The 20,062-nt window shown below is 37.6% G+C and overlaps 1 protein-coding gene across 6 annotated transcripts in view; it reads left to right on the top strand.

Annotated features, from left to right (window-relative positions):
* The window catches only part of NEBL (nebulette), a 391,737-nt gene that overhangs the window by 332,647 nt on the left and 39,028 nt on the right, over positions 1-20,062 (top strand). Inside the window, exons 14-20 of one of the 6 annotated variants that reach the window (XM_055296709.2) lie at positions 3,839-3,949; positions 7,862-7,972; positions 8,139-8,249; positions 10,468-10,572; positions 12,555-12,647; positions 15,763-15,855; positions 19,720-19,812. The exons of the other annotated variants lie outside the window; for them this stretch is intronic. Coding sequence (XP_055152684.1) covers positions 3,839-3,949; positions 7,862-7,972; positions 8,139-8,249; positions 10,468-10,572; positions 12,555-12,647; positions 15,763-15,855; positions 19,720-19,812 — 717 coding nt within the window. The remainder of the gene's footprint in view (positions 1-3,838; positions 3,950-7,861; positions 7,973-8,138; positions 8,250-10,467; positions 10,573-12,554; positions 12,648-15,762; positions 15,856-19,719; positions 19,813-20,062) is intronic. 6 annotated transcript variants of the gene reach the window in all.

Below are 20,062 nucleotides of genomic sequence, written 5' to 3'. Positions count from 1 at the left end.
CCAAAAGGAAATCATGGAGCTTTTTGCCAGAAGGAGGAGGAATGGATGCTGGTCAGCCATAAACAACCCGTGCCCGTGGTGAGGTCTGTGGCTAACATTGTCATCACATTAGCCCTACATTAGTCATTTTCTGCAAATTCTTCTGTTGCCATGACATGTCCAATCCACATGCAGAGATTGTCTTGTAATTACTTGTCAGTAGCATGTGTAAAAGTTGTTTTATTCTCTCAATGGCAAAGTACAGACAGATGCAGTTGAATGGCAGGATGGCAGCAGGAGCAGCATTAATTGGGCCTTATTAGAAGGAGGAAGGACTGGCCTAGGAGAATAAGATTGAAAAACTGGAAGAAGGTGTCAGGTGTTGATCACCTCCTCTGTGCTATGCACTCTCATTGATCCTCACAATGGATCCTCCATGGAGGTACAGACATACTGTGGAGATACTATGGGTTCGGTTCCGGACCACTCTAATAAAGTAAATATCACAATAAAGTGATTCGCATGAATTTTTTGGTTTCTCAATACATATACATGTTATGTTTATACCATACTGTAGTCTAAGAAGTATGCAATAGGCTTATGTTCAAAATACATCCATATCTTAATTAAAAGTACTTTATTGATAAAAGTGCTAATGATCATCTGATCCTTCAGCAAGTGGTGATCTTTTTGCTGGTGGAGGGTCTTTTCTCTATGTTGATGGCTGCCGACTGATCAGGATGGTGGCTGCTGAAGGTTGGGGTGACTGTGGCCATTCCTTAAAATAAGATGACAGTGAAATTTGCCACATTAATTGCCTCTTCCTCTCATGAAAGATTTCTCTGTAGCATGTGATGCTGTTGATACATTTTACCCACAGTAGAACTTTCAAGATTAGAGACCATCCTCTCAAACCCATTGCTGCTTTAATGACAAAGTTTTTGTAATATCCTAAATCTTTTGTTGTCATTTCAACAATGATCACAGCATCTTCACAAGGATTTAATCTTAAGAAACCACATTCTATGCTTGTCCATCGGAAGCAACTCATTATCCATTCAAGTTTGATCATGAGATGGCAGCAATTCAGTCACATTTTCAATTCCCGCTTCTAATTCTAGTTCTCTTGCTATTTCCACTGCATCTGCAGTTGCTTCCTCCACTGAAGTGTTGAACCCCTCAAAGTCATCCATGAGAGTTGAAATCAACTTCTTCCAAACTTCTATTAATGTTGATATTTTGTACTTCTCTCATGAATCACTAATGTTCTTAATGGCATGTAGAATGGTGAATATTTTTCAGAAGGTTTTCAATTTACTTTGCCCAGATTCATCAGAGGAATCACAATCTATGACAGGTATAGCCCTATGAAATGTATTTCTTAAATAATAAGCCTTGAAAGTAAAAATTTTCCTTGATCTATGGGCTGCAGAATGGATGTTGTGTAGCAGGCATGAAAACATGAATATCCTTATACATTTCTATCAGAGCTCTTTGGTGACCAGGTGCATTGTAACTGAACATTAATATTTTCAAAGGAGTTTTTCTTTTCTGAACATTAGGTTTTGGCAGTGGGCTTCAAATATTCAGTAAACCATACTTTAAACAAATGAGCTGTCATCCAGGCCTTGTTATTCTGTTTATAAAGCATAGGCAGAGTAGATTTAGCATAATTCTTAAAGACCCTAGAATTTCCAGAATGGTAAATGAGCATTGGCTGCAACTTAAAGTCAACAGCTGCGTTAGCCCCTAATAAGAGTCAGCTTGTCCTTTGAAGAATTGAAGCAGACATTGACTTCTCCTCACTAGCTATGGAATTCCTAGATGGCATCTTTTTCCAATAGAAGGCTGTTTTGTCTGCATCGAAAATCTGTTGTTTAGTGTAGCTACCTTCATAAATTATCTTAGCTAGATCTTCTGGGTGACTTGCTGTGGCTTCTGCATCAGCACTTGCTGCTTCACCTTGTACTTTCATATGATGGAGATGGCTTCTTTTCTTAAACCTCATGAACCAACCTCTGCTAGCTTCCAACTTTTCTTCTGCAGCTTCTTCACCTCTCTCAGCCTTCACAGAAATGAGGAGGGTTAGGGCCTTGTTCTGGATTAGGTTTGGTTTAAGGGGATGTTGTGTCTGGAATTCAGACCACTACAACTTTCTGTATATCAGCAATAGGGTTGTTTCACATTCTTATAATTCATGTGTTCACTGGGATAGCACTGTTAATTTCCTTCAAGAACTTTCCCTTGGCATTCACAACTCGAATAACTGTTTGGCACAAGAGTCCTAGCTTTGGGCCTGTGTTGGCGTTTGACATCCTTTCCTGACTAAGCTCAATCATTTCTAGCTTTTGATTAAAAGTACGTCTCTTCTTTTTACTTGAACATCTAGGGACCATTGTAGGGTTACTAATCAGCCCAATTTCAGTATTGTTGTGACTTAGGGAATAGGGAAGCCCAAACAGAGGGAAAGAGATGGAGGAACGGCTGATCAGTGGAGCAACCAGAACACACACATTTCTCAGTTAAGTTCACTGACTTATAGGGGTGCATTTGGTGGCATCTCCCAACAATTACAATAGTGTTGCAGGACTTCTCCTTAGTTCAGCTAAAGACAGGATCCTTGTCCCATGGCCATGAAAATTTAGGCTCACAGACAGTTTGAAGGGTAAGTAAAGCAGAGTTTTATTGGGTGTAAAGGAAGAAAAGGGGGAAACAGGGACTTTCTGCAAGGCCAGAGTCCCTGCTAGAGTGCTTCCCGCCTCACTGTTTGAATCCCAGGTTCCACACAGGAAGAGGAGGGTCCAGGCTCCTCCCTGTTGCAAACTGCCCGAACTTCTGTGGCTCCACCCCAGTGCATGCTCTTCCCAGTGCGCAGGCCAGTTGGAGTTTTGCCAGCGACCCCCTCCTATCTGTCTGTCTCAATAGTAACATCAAAGATCACTGATGGGCCAGGTGCGGTGGCTCACACCTGTAATCCCTGCATTTTGGGAGGCCAAGGTGGGTGGATCACCTGAGGTCAGGAGTTCATGACCAGCCTGGCCAACATGGTGAAACCTGGTCTCTACTAAAAATACAAAAATTAGCTGGATGCAGTGGCGCACGCCTGCAGTCCCAGCTATTCGGGAGGCTGAGGCTGGAGAATCGCTTGAACCCAGGAGGCACAGGTTGCAGTGGGCTGAGATCACTCCACTGCACTCCAGCCTGGGTGAAAGAGCAAGACTCTGTCAAAAAAAAAAAAAATCACTGATCACAAACCACCATAACAGTTTGAAATATTGTATTACCAAAATGTGACACAAAGACACCATCTAAGCACACACCGTTGGAAAAATAGCACCGATAGACTTGATTGACAAGCAGGGTTGCCACAGAACTTCAGTTTGTAAAAAAATGCAATATCTGCAAAGCACCATAAAGTAAAGCACAATAAAAATGAGGTATGCCTGCATTACTGCCTTCATTTTGCAGATGAGTAAACTGGAAAAGTTAAGCATTCTGTGTCATACAGCTGGTGAGTGCTCTGGCCTCCAAGTTCATCTGTTTTGTACAACATTAGCTCATTTACACCCACCTCCCTATCCTCCAGCCCCAGAGAAAATTGTCAGTGAAGATTTTCACATGGCAATTGCCTTTGTATACTAAACGTCTTCGGAGCTTTGCATGCTCTTCTTAAGTGAGAACGAGATTATCGTTCTAAGCAGTTCAGAAAATTTAGTTGTGAGTGATCATAGTACTCAAGAAGCTTTGTTACCTCTTTTGTAAAATATGTTTAACTATATATATATTTTTGGTATCATTGACTGCAGATGCATGTTTGCCCACTGAGTGTTTGAATGTTGTAAAATGTTGTCTTTTGCAGAAAGAATACAAGAAAGACCTGGAGTCAATAATTAAAGGGAAAGGAATGCAAGCTGGCACTGACACCCTTGAAATGCAGCATGCCAAGAAGGCTGCAGAGATAGCGAGTGAGGTTAGTAGGGTGCATGATGCAGGCCTTAAGATTCATATTTTGGAACCTAACAAATTAACAACTTGATTAATATATGGAATTTCTCAAAGCATTGTGGCTTAACAGTTTGGAATGGAGACTATTCCAAAGCATTATGCCTGCTTGAAAATTTACAGTTTTTGCTTTGCTCGTATCCTTCCAATGTATCAAAAAAGCTTAGTGGAAGGCATTTTAATTGAACACACACACACACACACACACACACACACGCACTCCCCTGCACACCTTATTTCAGAATACAACAGATTTTAATTTTATGGTAATCTAGGCTATAATAAATGTTTTCCTGGTATTTTTTAATGGATCATATGCTGCTTGGCATATCTGTATTTCCAAATTTCTAAGCAGAACTTCATGTATGGACGTTTAACATGAGAACAATAGTCGTTTCTGTCTGATTCTATGTTCTTAAAATAGCCATCATTGACATGATCAGTGTGCATGAAATTTCTACACAGTCAGCATTTTGGGTGGAGGTCTGATATTACCTGAATGACCATGTTCATTCATCTAACACCAGTTTTCTCTTCATGGGATACAGGATATTGATTTAAAAGTTTTGTCTTCAATTCTGTGACAGGATGGATAATATCACATCACAAAGTTGTAGGAGTCAGACCATATGCATATTTTTCAAAGGAAATACCCTAGAACTTTCTCTACACCTCTTGAACTTCCCCAGAAAATCTGAGAGTATAAAAGGATCACTGGAGTAAAGAAGATTTGGGATGTGATGATTTTATAAAAAGTGTATGTGCAGGCGAAGGGGTCCTGCTCACTTATCTCAAGGCTGGTTAGGTGGGGGCTTCAGTGGGGTTAGGTGGGGGCTTCAGTGGGGTACTCTGAGACCTGTTGTGTGACCTTTGCACTTAAGAAGAGCTGACTCAAGACTGACACCTTACAGGAAATCTGGAAGGCTAGAGGTAGCTGCTTAGCTGCTAGGGAAGTTACTGTTGTTTTGAAAATGACTGACATCCCCAGAGTTAGGTACTGGCCTGGGAAATGGGATTGCCATGATTGAATAAGACAAAGGAAGTGGAGATGGTATAGGTTTCCTGATCAATAAGTGTTCCATTTTGAAGTGGTGGCCAGGGGTGGACGGCCAGGAGCGTGAGTAACAGGTACTTGAAAACCTCCTTTATCCCTTTCCTACTTCTGTTCTCCTGCTGAGATATAGACATTGTTATAAGTTTGTTGTGGAACCTTCCAAATCTATTTTGTGTTTATATAGATAAACACACATGTACACACAGAGACTTAAAAAAATCTTAAATGGGGTCAGACCCCTTATTAGTGTTTTCTCACTTCATATTATGGATATTTTTCCGTGTTCCTTCTTACAGAAAAATTAAGTGTTCTATAACATGGATGTGAATATGTGACCATTTATCTTTTGTTGTCTACAAGGGAAATGTATAATGGGATCTCAACATTACAGGCCAAAACTAGAATCCCTAACTTTCCCCTAGGTTAGCTTTCCCCGATCCGCTTCTCAGCAAATGGCACCAACCAAAGCATAGAAGTCACTTTGATTCCTGTCATCAGCATGCTTTATTGATTGGCCACCCCATAGTGGTGGTCTAAATCCATCTTTCTTGCCACCCTAGTCCTAAGCCACCATCTCTATCCTCTAGATCATTGCCATAGCTTCCTAACCAGAATTCTGCTATTATTGCCTTCCTAGTAGACGTTCTTTTTTTTTTTTGAGACAGAGTCTTGCTCTGTCACCCAGGCTGGAATGCAGTGGCGCAATCTCGGCTCACTGCAAGCTCCGCCTCCCGGGTCCTAGTAGATGTTCTTAACCCAGCAGGAGAAGAATCCTTGAGGGAATTAAATGAAATTTTGTTACTCTCCTCACATGCAATTCTTTAGTGGCTTCCAGTCACATCCAGTGTAAATGGATTCACTTGGCTCTGGTGAAGTCTCCACTCTCAGGCTGAGAGTCTTAGTCAATAAAAACCCCCCAAATAATAATAATAAAAATCTCATTTGCGTATAATCATAGTCAAGTCCTGTTTTGCCTAAATGACAGGCTCAGATCCTTTTCAACCAATGTTCAGGACTTTGCCATATTTTAATATCAAAAGTTTATTTTTCAAATAAAGTCAATGGATCATATTGTGACACAAATGACCCTCAAAAGTCAGTCAAGCCTTCCCATATCTCTGGGCTTGACCATGTGACTTTCTTTAGCCAATGAGACATCAGCAAATGTGACTCAGACTATAAACACACTTCTGCATTAGGATTTGCCCTCTTGGAATGTAGATGCCGCCATGTTGTTTTAAACCTTCTAAGTTTTGGCGTGTTTTGTTATGCAGACAACAAATGACTGATGCAAAGGGTGTCTAATGTAGTCTATGTGCTTTAGAACACATTTACATTTGAAAGTTCATATTGGAAAATTGTTGCATCCTTCTACCATCGGACCTTGGTGGCTGTCTGTTATCAGTGCCTCAGTTTCATCATATTTGTTGGCCTTCAAATGAAACATTTTGTTTTGGGGCTTTAAACAGGCTGACTAAAACAGAGTGCTTTTTATAGACATAGTAATAATTGAATATTATTATTTCAAAAGTTAAACATAATTATGTAAACTTTTATTTAGAAAGTGATACTGGGAGTGTAAGTCAGTAAAAACAGGAAGGGTTATGAGTGGAAGACAGGAGGCAAAATACTCCAAGACTGAGATTTTTGTTTACCACTTATCTAAATTTGAGGATCTACGAATAAGCAAACCAACATTTACTTTGCAGCAGAGAATCTACAAATCTGGAGTGTGTCAGCATAATAAGAAATAATTGTTTTAAAGCAAATTTAATTGGCTATAGTTAATAGTATTTTTAAAATAACATTTTTCTTTGAAGAATAATATATATATAGAAAATGCAAATTTATATAAGTACAGCTTGCTGAATTTTATAATCAGTTTTCAAATGTGACAAAAGTCCCTGAGGACATGTGTGCCTGTGTAATTATGACTATCTTGTAAGCAATAGGTAATCCAATTCCAACTGGCTTAAAAAAAAACACAGGTAACTTATTTGTTGTTCTTATGATTGAACAGTAGAAAAATTCCTAGGCACAACTTGATCTGGGACTCAAATAATGAGATTTAGTTTCAACTTTCAGTTCTTAGGTAGACATTCTTGTTTGCAAAGAGGCTTCCAGCAGCTCTTATGTGGAAAAAAACATGCATGCATCCCAGAACCAATTCTGCAGTATGGGTGATGGGGCATAATGATTTATTAAGTCCTGCAGAGCCCAGAGACTTGGGCCAGTTTCTGGATGGTTTAGGAGGGGGGAACATTGAGTTGTCCAGTGGCAAATCAGAGAGCCAGTGAAGGGAATAGTGATTTATTTAAGGCCAGCAGAGTCCAGAGATTTGAGCCAGTCTCACCCAAGCTGGTTGGTTTAGGAGTGGGAACATTGAGTTGTCCAGTGGCAAATTAGGGAGCCAATGAAGGGAAAAGAAGGGGTGGATTCCAGAGAAGCAACCAACGCTTATTCACTACAGAGTGAAAAACAGCAATTTTACAATCGCTCTTGACTGACACTTAACTAAGCCATATATGACCCAATAACATATCAAGTTTATCATATTGAAATGTTAAATTTTCCCATTGGCTAGCTCTGTTTTTTCTTCTTAATTCAGATTAGCAGAAAGAAATTCTTCTGATTACTGGTGAATAAGTTATACTAAGTTGTATTCCTACCACAAGTAAAAACTCTTTTTTATTCTATAGAAATAAAAGAAATAAGGATTCAACTTCATTCCAAAAGACATGGTCTTGATGTCAAAATGACATCTCGATTTTTGAGCAGTTTCTCAAATGATTGGAGAGCACTAACTGTGTGTTTCATTTTCTGCAGAAAGACTATAAAAGAGATCTGGAGACTGAAATTAAAGGGAAAGGGATGCAGGTGAGCACAGACACTCTTGATGTCCAGAGAGCTAAGAAAGCATCCGAGATGGCCAGCCAGGTAAGACAGCAGCGAGATACAAAGTTTAAAATAAATGCCATGAATCATAGCTAGAAAGAGCATAAATGTTCTTTACACATGGGTGGCTTTGAGATGCAAACACGTAAATTTCAACATTGCTATTAAAGCTTAAGCAAAGCTCTGAGATTATTTTCTGTTCTTTTAGAAACAATACAAGAAGGACTTAGAAAATGAAATTAAAGGGAAAGGAATGCAAGTGAGCATGGATATCCCAGATATCCTTCGAGCCAAAAGGACATCTGAAATCTATAGCCAGGTTGGTCAAGAATGAAGATACTCAGAATCGTGTATTCCAGTGTCATGTTGCCATGTGCTTTGTATGTCTCTACGAATGATATCTTTCTGAGGGCATTGCATTCAGAGTTAGTGTACTCTTTCACTAAGAAACCATTGGCCAAATTTGATTAACCTTACTAATTAATAGGACAACTGTCGTAGATTCAATGCAACAGACATTATGGAGTGCTACACCCTCTCCGTCGGGGCTCCTTGTTTTGAGTCCAAGGACATTAAAACATTTTGTATTTTTTTAATTTTAGAGATGGAAGTCTCACTCTTTCACCCAGGCTGGAATGCAGCGGCACCATCATAGCTTGCTGCAGCCTCAAACTCCTGGGCTCAAGTTTATCTTCCTGCCTCAGTGGGCATGGGCCGTTGTGCCCAGCCCAAGGATATTTTAACCTTTTCTTTCTCTCTCTTTTTTTTGGACACTATTAGACACTTGGCTCAAATGCTTTTGCTCATACCAGAAAAAAAAATGACAAACTATTTGTCTTTTAACCATTTCATAATGAATATTCTTATTAAAATAGTTCCAAATAAAACTAAATGGCTAAAGCTGCACAAGGTATAAGGTGAAGTTTAGCATTAGGTAAACACTAAGGGAACAGCGAGGTTTTCTTGGTAAAATTTAGATTTGTCAAATATACTTGTCCCATATTCTGTAAACAAAGCTGGATGTGGGAGAAGTAATGACCACAAAAATTTATGGAAGAAGAATTTATTTATAAAATCTGACTTGGGCAAAAACATTCATTAGCAAATAATATCTTTGCTGTAACATTTACTAAAAAAGAATGACTCGCAATGGAAAAAATAGTAGAAGGAATGAAAAAAATGAAAATGGTTATTTAAAATTGACCACAGAATTTAATTTGATTAATGGAGTTTATGCAGAAAGGAATGTGTAACAACATTTGGCGAAATTTGTTAAAATTCTGATTAAGACATAAGCAAGGACATTAACCATCCACTAGTTCAAAAGGGTAGTATCAAGATGGCAGAGTCAAATGTCAGAGGACTTGTGTGCCTCTCAGCCTCCGCAGACGACACGGCTGCTGGGATGGTCCTGAAGTGTGTGTTCTTCTGTTCTCAGTGTCCGTGAACTTGGAGGCATTGACTTGGCCATATCAGCTAAACTAAAATCCTAGGTCAATGCCTTAAACAGCAAATGGACATTTGAGTCAGTGGAGAAGAGTTACTTACTCTCTCAAGAATGCCACATTCATTCCTTCAGTCGGTAAACACCTCCTGAGCACCCATTTGCATGCAAAACCAGACATGGCTTTGCTCTTGGAAAGCTACAGACAAATATAATAATCACGTAAATATAGTATTACAACAATGATACATACACCTGAAAGTAAAAGTATTGAGAGTGAAGGTGCCTGAGCTGTCAGATTTCCTGCCTTAACAGCGTAGATTTTTTTTTTTTAGTGTGATGTGAGAATATATCTAATTTTAAGGGATTTTAATCACTGAAATACAATGAGGATACTTAAGAGGGTGTAATGAAGCCTGGTGCATTTCAACGTGAATAGTAGTTACCTTTCTTAATAAGCATTCATTTGCCAGAATAATTAACTTCACTGATTTTGGAATCAGAGAGCCTGGTTTTAAGTTGTAGCTCTGATACTTAGTATCTAGTACCTCAATTTCTCCATCTGAAAGATGGAAATAATAATAGTATCTGCTTGTCAGGTTGATTAAATGAGTTAATGTGTGTTAAGTATTTAGAACAATACCCATTACATAGTAAATACAATGTAAGTGCTGGTACTAGGATAAGATATTGCCTGGGTTGTATTAGAGCTCATAGTAGCTCATTTAGTGGAGAGAAAATGAAGATTTTAATCTCAACTTCAAAATACTGGTAACTTTCCCTTAATCAAATCGATCTTCACCTGAAGTAGGAAGCAAAGCATAAATCTAGAAGCCATGTGGTATGGTAGAGATCGAAGAATGGTATCATTCTATCTCTGTCTCTCCGCCTCTCTCTCTCTCTGGGAGTGTAAGTCAGTTTTTTTGCTGTCTCTCTCTCTCTCTCTCTCTCTCTCTCCCTCCCCCCCTCCCCCTCTCCCCCCTCTCCCTCTCTCCCTCTCTCTCCCTTCCTCTTTCCCTCCCTCCCTCCCTCTCTCTCATGCCTGCGTGCACACACACAGTTTCAGATTTATATTAACTGTTTATATTTTTAGAGAAAGTATAAAGATGAAGCAGAGAAGATGCTTTCTAACTATTCTACTATAGCAGATACTCCTGAAATTCAGAGAATTAAGACAACTCAACAAAACATTAGCGTGGTGAGTAGCCATTAAAGTTGCCACCTTGAAATTTTGTTTTGTAAGAAATGGTCTTTTTTCCTCATTGATGTTTTCTGCTGTCTTACTTGAATTTTCTGTCAAGTGTATTATCTTTGTTTCTTTAAAATAATATGAATACTGATAATTTTTACAAATTATCATTTTTCATGATTTTTTTGGAATTACAAATTCAAATTTTCCTCTTTGGTATAAATGACAGTTATTAACTAAATTTTAAAATTTAACTGAGGAAAGAAGTCTGTGTTCTACACAGATTTTACTTTGAAGATGAAAATAGTCATATGAAGTGATTTTATTCCTGATTTTTGATTGTTTTTACTGATAATATATCTAATGATTTACTCATTCTTAATAAATTTCTGAACTTCTATATTTTTATTTTGAGGAAGAGGAATTGCATCAGCACTATTTTTTTTTAACATTTATTTTAAGTTCAGGGGTACCTGTGCAGGTTTTTACATAGGTAAACTTGTGTCATAGGGATTTGTTGTACGATTATTTTGTCACCCAGGTGTTAAGCCTAGTACCCATTAGTTATTTTTTCTGATCCTCTCCCTCCCCTCCTACTTCACCCTCTGATAGGCCCCTGTATGTGTCGTTCCCCTCTGTGTGTCCATGTGTTCTCATCATTTAGCTCCCACTTATAAGTGAGAACATGTGGTATTTGGTTTTCTGTTCCTGCATTAGTTTGCTAAGTGTAATGGCATCTAGCTCCATCCATGTCCCTGCAAAGGCCATGATCTTATTCTTTTTTATGGCTGCATAGTATTCCATGGTGTATATGTACCACATTTTCTTTATCCAGTCTATCACTGATGGGCATTCAGGTTGATTCCATGTCTTTGCTATTGTAAATAGTGCATCAGTACTATTAATTAAGAGGCTGGGTCCATGATTAATAAATGCATAAACTTGACTTCTGTTCTAAAATTGTAAAAATTGACCATACGACTAATATTTTAACATAGAATTAGCTCAGTCATTAATAATTAAGCAAGCATCTCATCAAAATATAAATTCTAGTAAGTGTGAGGACTTCTGGAATATTTCCTACCTCCTAACTAGTTGGCAAGTGCTGGCTCTCAGGGTAAGCTGGTCAGGTGCCTGCTGGGTCTCCACAGGGATGGCCAGGCTGTACTGAGAAATGGGAAACTCTTGCTGGAAGGATGAGGAAAGGAGGCTGTGTGATTCCATAGTGTTCTTTAGTTCTAGCCTTTGGAGGAAGACATCTCTCCTACCATGCTCTCCCACCCACACGGAGGCCACTGGATTACCAAATGTCAAGAAAGGGAGTAATTCTATCCTCATTTACCTTTCTTATAATTACTCTGTTTTTCTGCAGAGTACTCATAATGAGAGCACTCATAAATACTCTTGTGTTTTTGTTCTGCTTTGGGTTTGGAAGGGTAGATGTTAGTAGGGGTGGAGACACATGGGAGAGAGTTAACAAATAAGTGGAGGATGAAGAAGATAGACTTGAAATTAACATTGATATTGATGATGAGCTAACATTTTCTTGGAAGAGAATGTGGGCATCCTTGTGTTTGGAGAATAGAAGTTGCCTAAAATGTCATTCTCTTATTGAATTCAGTGATAACGGCTTAATGGGCTTTTGTAATATCTGCTTTTTCTTAAATACACGTGTGACATATATTTATATTTGAAGAAAGGAACTCTGATTTGCCAATGTGTATTCTTAAAGCAAATAATCTGCAGTCAGCCGTGATAGTGGTCTAGCCCTAGAGCAGGAGAGGGTTACTTGTAAGATTATGGGATATAAAACCAAAGTTTTAATGGATTATCTTAATGGATTATTTAATTGGTTCCTCTAATTCCAGCACTCATAAATAGATGCGGTATTTGTATTATTATAAAACCTGAGAAATTGTCTTTCTAAGAAGCAGATCTAGGACTTGAATTCTGACAAGCTTAGTTATTCTTTTCCTTTTCTTATAATAAAGGTATTTTATAAGAAAGAAGTGGGAGCTGGCACTGCAGTAAAAGATACCCCAGAGATCGAACGAGTGAAGAAAAATCAGCAGAATATTAGTTCGGTAAGTTCTCTACAGCATTATCTTTTCTGAAAGCAAACATAAACTATAGACAAATGTTTTTAGTTCTTTACTCAACTGATGGCTTTTTTCCTTTTATTCTTCACTTTATTGAAATGCTATTTCTTCATATATCAAAGATCTAACTTTGAGAACAAAAACTGTATCCTTGTTTCCCTTGATATATCACAGTGAAGAAGAGCTAGGTCATTTTAATGAAACCTGGGATTAGATTTCATCTCTTTGAAGAGAATTTTAACTCTATTAAATTTTGCAGAGAAAGGATACATTTCAGTACCTCTCCACAAGTTGGAAGAAAGAAATTTTCCCCTGATAGAATGATTAAAGGCCCCAGAACATTTATTTGGCAGCTTAAGTGAAGGTTTAGATTCGAAAAGGCAAATAGTACCAGTTCATTTTTAACCGATGTCAGTCACATGTCTAAGCTTTTTATCAGACACACTTCCTCCCATTTCTTCTTTCCAGCCCGTTTTACCTTCTGCTTCTTCCAGCAAAAACGAAAACAAATCACACATCTTCACTATAAATTGTGAAATAACTTAACCTCCAATAACCTTTAGACTGGGGGGGAAGGGTCCTCTTCTGTTAGAAGGGTCCTTCTAACATTAAGGTGCTTAATGTTATGGATAAATTTTTTTTTTCCATTGAGTGTTTGACATTTGCGATGGATAATTGCTCTCCTTACCAATTTGGTATTCTCCCATGTATATTTAGTGCATTGAGTTTCTTTCCTTATTTTTTGAGACAGAGTCTTGCTTTGTTGCCTAGGCTGGAGTGCAGTGGTGCAATCTCAGCTCACCGCAACTGCCTCCTGGGTTCAAGTGATTCTTCTGCCTCAGCCTCCCGAGTAGCTGGGATTACAGGCACACACCGTCACACCTGGCAATTTTTTTTTGTTTTTAGCAGAGATGGGGTTTCACCATGTTGGCCAGGCTGCTCTCGAACACCTGACCTCGAGTGATCCTCCCGCTTCAGCCTCCCAAAGTGCTGGGATTACAGGCATAAGCTGCTGTGCCTGTCCATTACATTTAGTTTCTTGAGGAAGTAAAAAGGATTCGTTCTTTAAATCCCTTACTCTGACTTACCTTTTCACCTTCATCCTTGGAAAGAGCACCTTCCCTTTAAGTAATCCAAGCAGAATGGCCTTGATTAGACTCGGCTGTGGGTTACTTGGTCATTATGCAGCATCCAGAGAATATCAGTATGGGTCAGCATTTGTGAAGAAAGTGTAGGAGAGGTAAGAGAAGGCAATAGTAAAGCATACTTCAAAATAAAAGTATAAAAAGTCTGCAGAATCTAAGTGCAATAAGACCTCTGTAGCACTCATGGAGCTATCTCTTGAAGAAAGTGTAAGGAGGACCTAGGCTTAAGGTGTGGATGAGAGCAGATGAATGTGTTCTTCTGATCTTTCATGGTAAGACCCTGTGTTAGCCTGGTACATCAATTAGTTTGGGAGAGAAATATAAAATATTCATTGCTTCACTTTCCAATGATAATATTTAAAATGCACCCATTGATGTACTGTGATTTAATATTATAAATATTCTGTAGTGTGCAATTCTATAGACTACAGTGAAATAACTGTGCCGTTTTGATTAGAGTCCCTTTGAAAAACAAAAGTGTTTGTCTTTAATCATGTTAAGCTTCTCACCCGAGGAAAATCCCACAGAGTATTACAGTATATCATTTCTTCTCTTAGCATCACAGCCTCTTCTAGCAAACAATAAATGCGTAGTTCTCTATCTGCATGAGGTTGGGCCATAAACTCCTGCTTAGTATTCAAATGGAAAGTTGCCCTTTTGAGATTAGCTAGATCTGTCAAACCAAGATATGATTCTCTAACATTTAAAGATCTCGACATTTTCTACCTCCAGAGTACAAGCCTTTTAGCTGTTAGCTCTCTGTCTTAAGAACTATTTTTGAATTTTATTTAGAGGTAGCCTGTCTCAGTGAACTTCCAATTTAACTGTTTTGGGTCTGGACTAATATTGGCATTGCTACTTATATGAAATCCACAGATACTAAGACGTAGACGATATCTGAGATATTTAGGTACTGCTTCTTTATGACAGCCTGCATGGATTTCACCCTTAATCATTTTAAACGTTACCAAGTGATTTCTGAAACATGTTTCATGTAGATTTAAATCTTTGCTAAATTTCAACACGGCCTCTTAAGTCAAGCCCATGCTTTCATGTATTTACATATATATGTATCCTTTTCATTCAAGAAAGATTGAATTTGAGTTATCTTCCATGAATTTTAGACATACTAAACTACTACCTGAAGTGATAGCATCACTAATCATTTTATGAGTTCAAAGAACTCTTTCTTGTCCCATGCATAACTGTATGCTCATATTACCATTTGCCTGATTGATCTTCCTCTAAATAGATTTGATGGGGGAGATTTTGAGTGAAGTAGAAGCCAGGATAAAGGTGAGCTTTTCCTAATGTGATTGTGTGCATAGCAGACACCTCTAACTTCCTGGCACTGACCTTCCTTATAGTGATGCAGGACCCAGTGGTCTATGCTTTTAGTACATTTCCTTCCATCTCCCTTTTTCTCTTCTTTTATTGTGCTCACTTTATTTTTTTCCTTATTCTATAAGGAAATTCTTTATTTCATTATAAGGAAATAAATTATTTCCTTATTATTTATGTGCTCTCAGTGAGACAAGCAATGTTCCCCAGACTGTGGCTAACTCAATTTCACTTTTGCCTTTAAATACGTGTTAAATTTTAATGACCATATTAATAGAAACTGCTTTTTGGATAGAAAATAATCATTTAAGATAATTTGCAAGATTTTTTTCCTGCATCTGCCTAATAATACAGTTTATTTTCATAAGCAACATTTGCTTATTTTACTTAAAAAACTCATAGTGATGGATAAGTGAATGGATATGGATTTATTTGTACCTTAGGAATAAGGAATCCTGAAAGCACCAGATAAAATTAAGAATTGTGTTCCCAGTGAGGGAAAAGTAATGTTGGAATTAATAAAATTCAATTATGCAATAGTTATAATTGAATTCTCAACATTTTAAAGCCTTGCATAGAATAAAGTTAACATTATATTCTTATAAATTATGCAGGTGAAATACAAAGAAGAGATTAAACATGCAACAGCCATTTCTGATCCTCCAGAACTAAAGAGAGTTAAAGAAAACCAGAGGAACATCAGCAATGTGATCATATTTCTTAAGTATTTTTTAAAAATTTTGTTGTATATCAACATATAATGACAGCATAAAATCTGTACAGGTAAAATCCCATCACAATGAACCCCATTGCAAGAGGATCGCTTCCTTAAAAGTGGAGCTAGCATTTTACACATCTTTATGCCCTCCGTGACACCTAGCCTAGTGCCTTGTATGCAGCATTTATTTATTAAAGACACATATTATTCAGACATACAGAGTGGAATGATAGGCATTGGAGACTCCAAAAGGTAGGAGGGTGAGAGCAGGGTGAGGGGTGAAATATTGTTGGGTACAGTGTACACTATCTGGGGTAATGGTTACACTAAAAGCCCAGACATCACCACTATGCAATATATCTATGTAACACAACTGTTCTTGTACCTTTGAATCTATAAAAATTAAAAAAGAATGAAACCTATTTTCAGAAGCATATTGATATTTTCGTTTTTGTTTTGTCATCTATTTTGTTTTGCAGACGTATATATGTAGTCTCTATATAGCTATATAGTTAGCTAGATATCTGTATATATCTCTATATAGTCTATATTAGTCTATATGTATCTACATATAGTCTATATCTATATATAGTCTATCTATATTAGCTTATATATATCTATATATAGCCTATATTAGTCTATATATATCTATATATAGTCTTTCTATATCTAGTTAGACTATCTACCTATCTATATAGATATATAGACTATATTAGTCTACAATGCAAAACAAATCACAAAACAAAAAAGAAAATTTTCTATTTTATCTATACCTATTTCTGAAAATAGGCATAGATATCTATGAATATATATATTCATATATGTGAAATATATATTTATGATATATATATTTATGAAATATATGATATATATTTATGAAATATATATGATATATATTTATGAAATATATATGATATATATTTATGAAATATATATGATATATATTTATGAAACATATTTATGATATATATTTATGAAAATAGGTATAGATATCTATGTATAGATAGATCTATCTATACCATTATATATGTTATCTATCTATGGATAGATATCTGTAGATAGATCTATCTATAGATAGATAACTATATATTAGTCTACAAAACAAAATAAGTGACAAAACTAAAAATGAAACATGTTATTGAATGTCTGTTCTTGTTCTTGAGGGATTTTAAAGATGAGAGGTATGCCCTGAGATTAGGGGTCGTGGGCATCCTCACTGTTTCTAGGAGAAACGGAGATAGGAGTATATAGCTATGATTCACTGTTTAAGTGCTGTTACAATAACTATTATTTGTTGGGTGCTTACTATGCGTTTTGAGTACTTTACATTGCAGTATCTCATTTAATCATAAGTAAAATGCCTCTTGCAAAGTGCTGTGCAAACGCAGAAGGAAGGCTATGCAGTGAGAGAGAAATAGCCTTGGGGAAGGGGTAACATTGGAGTTAGATCTTGAACAAGTAATAAAGGTTTAGGGCTGAGTTTTGTGAGGAAAGGCATTCCTGGCAGAGCAAACCAAGTATGTTCAGGATCCAAGGCTTGTTCAAGAATTCAAGAAGAGGATTTAGTGTGATGAGTACTTGGGGTGAAAGATGGCGGGAGAGGATGCTAGAGAGGGAAGCTGACATACAGATCGCAAAAAGGTGGTATGGATTTCCATGGTGTCTCTAAAGTGTGGTTCATGTACCATTATGGCATTCCAGTAGATATTATGTGGCTTACCAATAATCTTAATGATTAAGAGCAGTTGACTCCGTGATTAAATTGTTTTAATGTTTACCTTCTTCCAAAAGAAGAGTGACTAGTTTTCAGTTGATGGTAGAAATATAACAATCTCTTAGAAATAACTTTATTTGAAAATAACAGTGAATTAATTTAATGAAAAAGTATAACAGCATAGGTGTTATTTGTAGTATTTATCTGGTATGACATATGGAAAGGGGCATGCAAATGGCAGGAATTTGGGAAATTTGGATAACATTCAAGTGGTGGATAAGAATGGGAGCTCTGGACTGTTTGATTCTAACTCCAGATCTTACTTGTTGTATAATCGTTGTAAGCCATTAACCTCTCAAAACCTAAATTTCCTCTATATAAAGCAAGGATAAGAGTATTGAAGAGATATTGCCTGTGAAGCACACAGCATGTTTGTGAAGGGATGAATACAAGACGTGAAGATTCTATCAAACTTAAGTACCCCAACTTATATCCACTAGAAATTGGCAGTAACAGTTTCTCTATGTCAATAATGTGAATTTACTATTCAGATTTCCCCTCTTTGAGCTTTAGCCAGAGTGATTTCTTTGCAGCTTGCCATCAATACAGATTAAACTGAAACTTTCCTCCCTTTAGCTCAATCACCCAGTCACAAGAATCTGCCTGACATCTCAAACTACATACTATGGCACAAAGAAATTTACATATTGAGGAAAGAGACCAGAGGAACCTTACCCCTTTTCGTTTATTTTTTAGACTTATCCAACTTCCCTTCACTTTCATGTTCACTACTAAGAGTGTGCATCTCAAGTCTATTTCTTTTCTTTCTTTTAGTTTTTTTTTTTTTTTTTTTGGATAGAGTCTTACTCTGTCACCCAGGCTGGAGTGCAGTGGCATGATTTCAGTTCACCGCAACCTCTGCCTCCTGGGTTCAAGCAATTCTCCTTCCTCAGCCTCTCGAGTAGCTGGGATTACAGGTGCAAACCACCATGCTTGGCTAATCTCATATATTTAGTAGAGATGAGGTTTCACCATGTTGGTCAGGCTGGTCTCGAACTCATGACCTCAGTTGATCCACCTGCCTCGGCCTTCCAAACTGTTAGGATTACAGGCGTAAGCCACCATACCCGACCTCAAGTCTGTTTCATCGGCAGGCCCTGTAGGTCTTGTGGGGATTTCTTGTAAAACAAAACTCTCTAACATGAACTTTAAAGTCTAAAAAGACACTAAAACTGTCCCTGTGAAGTTTCTTCTAATGAGATGTTAACCACCAGCTCTACTTTTGCCTGTCAAAAGTTCACTTGCCATTCTGATTTTCTCGATTGATGCTCATTTTTTTGTGGAATTGTTGGGAAAGCTGACCACAAACAATGGAGTTAGATCCCCAGCTAAGAAAAACACCTCTGTGCATTAAGTCAGGAAAATTTCTGTAACGCTAGGTCGGAGATGGGGCTTCCACTGTTAGAACGGCACAGAGAAGAAACTTTGAAGTTCAAGGTTTCTTTATACAGTAATAGTCTATCACTAAAGTTCAGGTACAGGATTTTGTGGCTCTCCTTCCCAATGATAAGAATGTAGAATTATTATTTTTAAATATAAAGTGGCAATTTGATAAATGTTGCTTTAGTGCTATGAAGAAATGAATTCATATAATTCATTCTTACTGATGAAGGGATTATTCGTTATTACTGAAAAGATCAAACTCAGAGAGGCCATCAATAAATAATACAATCTGAAGGAAAACAACAAAAGGTGTGATTTAAAACATTTGATAAGGGTTGGGTGTGGTGGCTCACACCTGTAATCCCAGCACTTTGGGAGGCCGAGTTGGGAGGATCGCTGGAGCTTGGAAGGTTGAGGCTGCAGTGAGCTGTGATGACGCCACTGCACTCCAGCCTGGACAACACAGCAAGACCTTGTCTCAAAAATAAAACAACAGCAAAACCACTTGACAAGGAAAAGACTGGCATTGCCAAGAAGATAAAATCTATAAGCAATACATATTTCACTATGAAATCCTGAGGATGATTTTATTAATGAATGTTCTGTAGCCATGTGACGTTTAAAAATATCTGTTCCAGTGTTTTGGGATGTATTTATTTCCCATAATCTCAAACTGTCTTGCACCTTGTCTCTCAGCTCCAGTATAAAGAGCAGAACTACAAGGCCACTCCGGTAAGCATGACCCCGGAGATAGAGAGAGTGAGGCGAAACCAGGAGCAGCTGAGTGCGGCAAGTCATTTCTGTTTCCTTTTATATTTTCTCAAACGTAACGTATTTTTATTTAAAAATATGCCCTTTGGAAGGCCATTATCCTTAGCAAACTAACACAGGAACAGAAAACCAAATACTGCGTAATAATGAGAGCTAAACGATGAGAACACATGGACACCTAGAGGGGAATAACAGACACCGGAGCCTGTTAGACGGGAGAGGGTGGGAGGAGGGAGAGGATCCGGAAAAGTAACTACTCAGTACTGGG

Source organism: Symphalangus syndactylus, chromosome 10, assembly GCF_028878055.3.
Source record: "Symphalangus syndactylus isolate Jambi chromosome 10, NHGRI_mSymSyn1-v2.1_pri, whole genome shotgun sequence".
NCBI classification, from domain to species: Eukaryota; Metazoa; Chordata; class Mammalia; order Primates; family Hylobatidae; genus Symphalangus; species Symphalangus syndactylus.
This window is presented reverse-complemented; position numbering and strand designations above follow the sequence as displayed.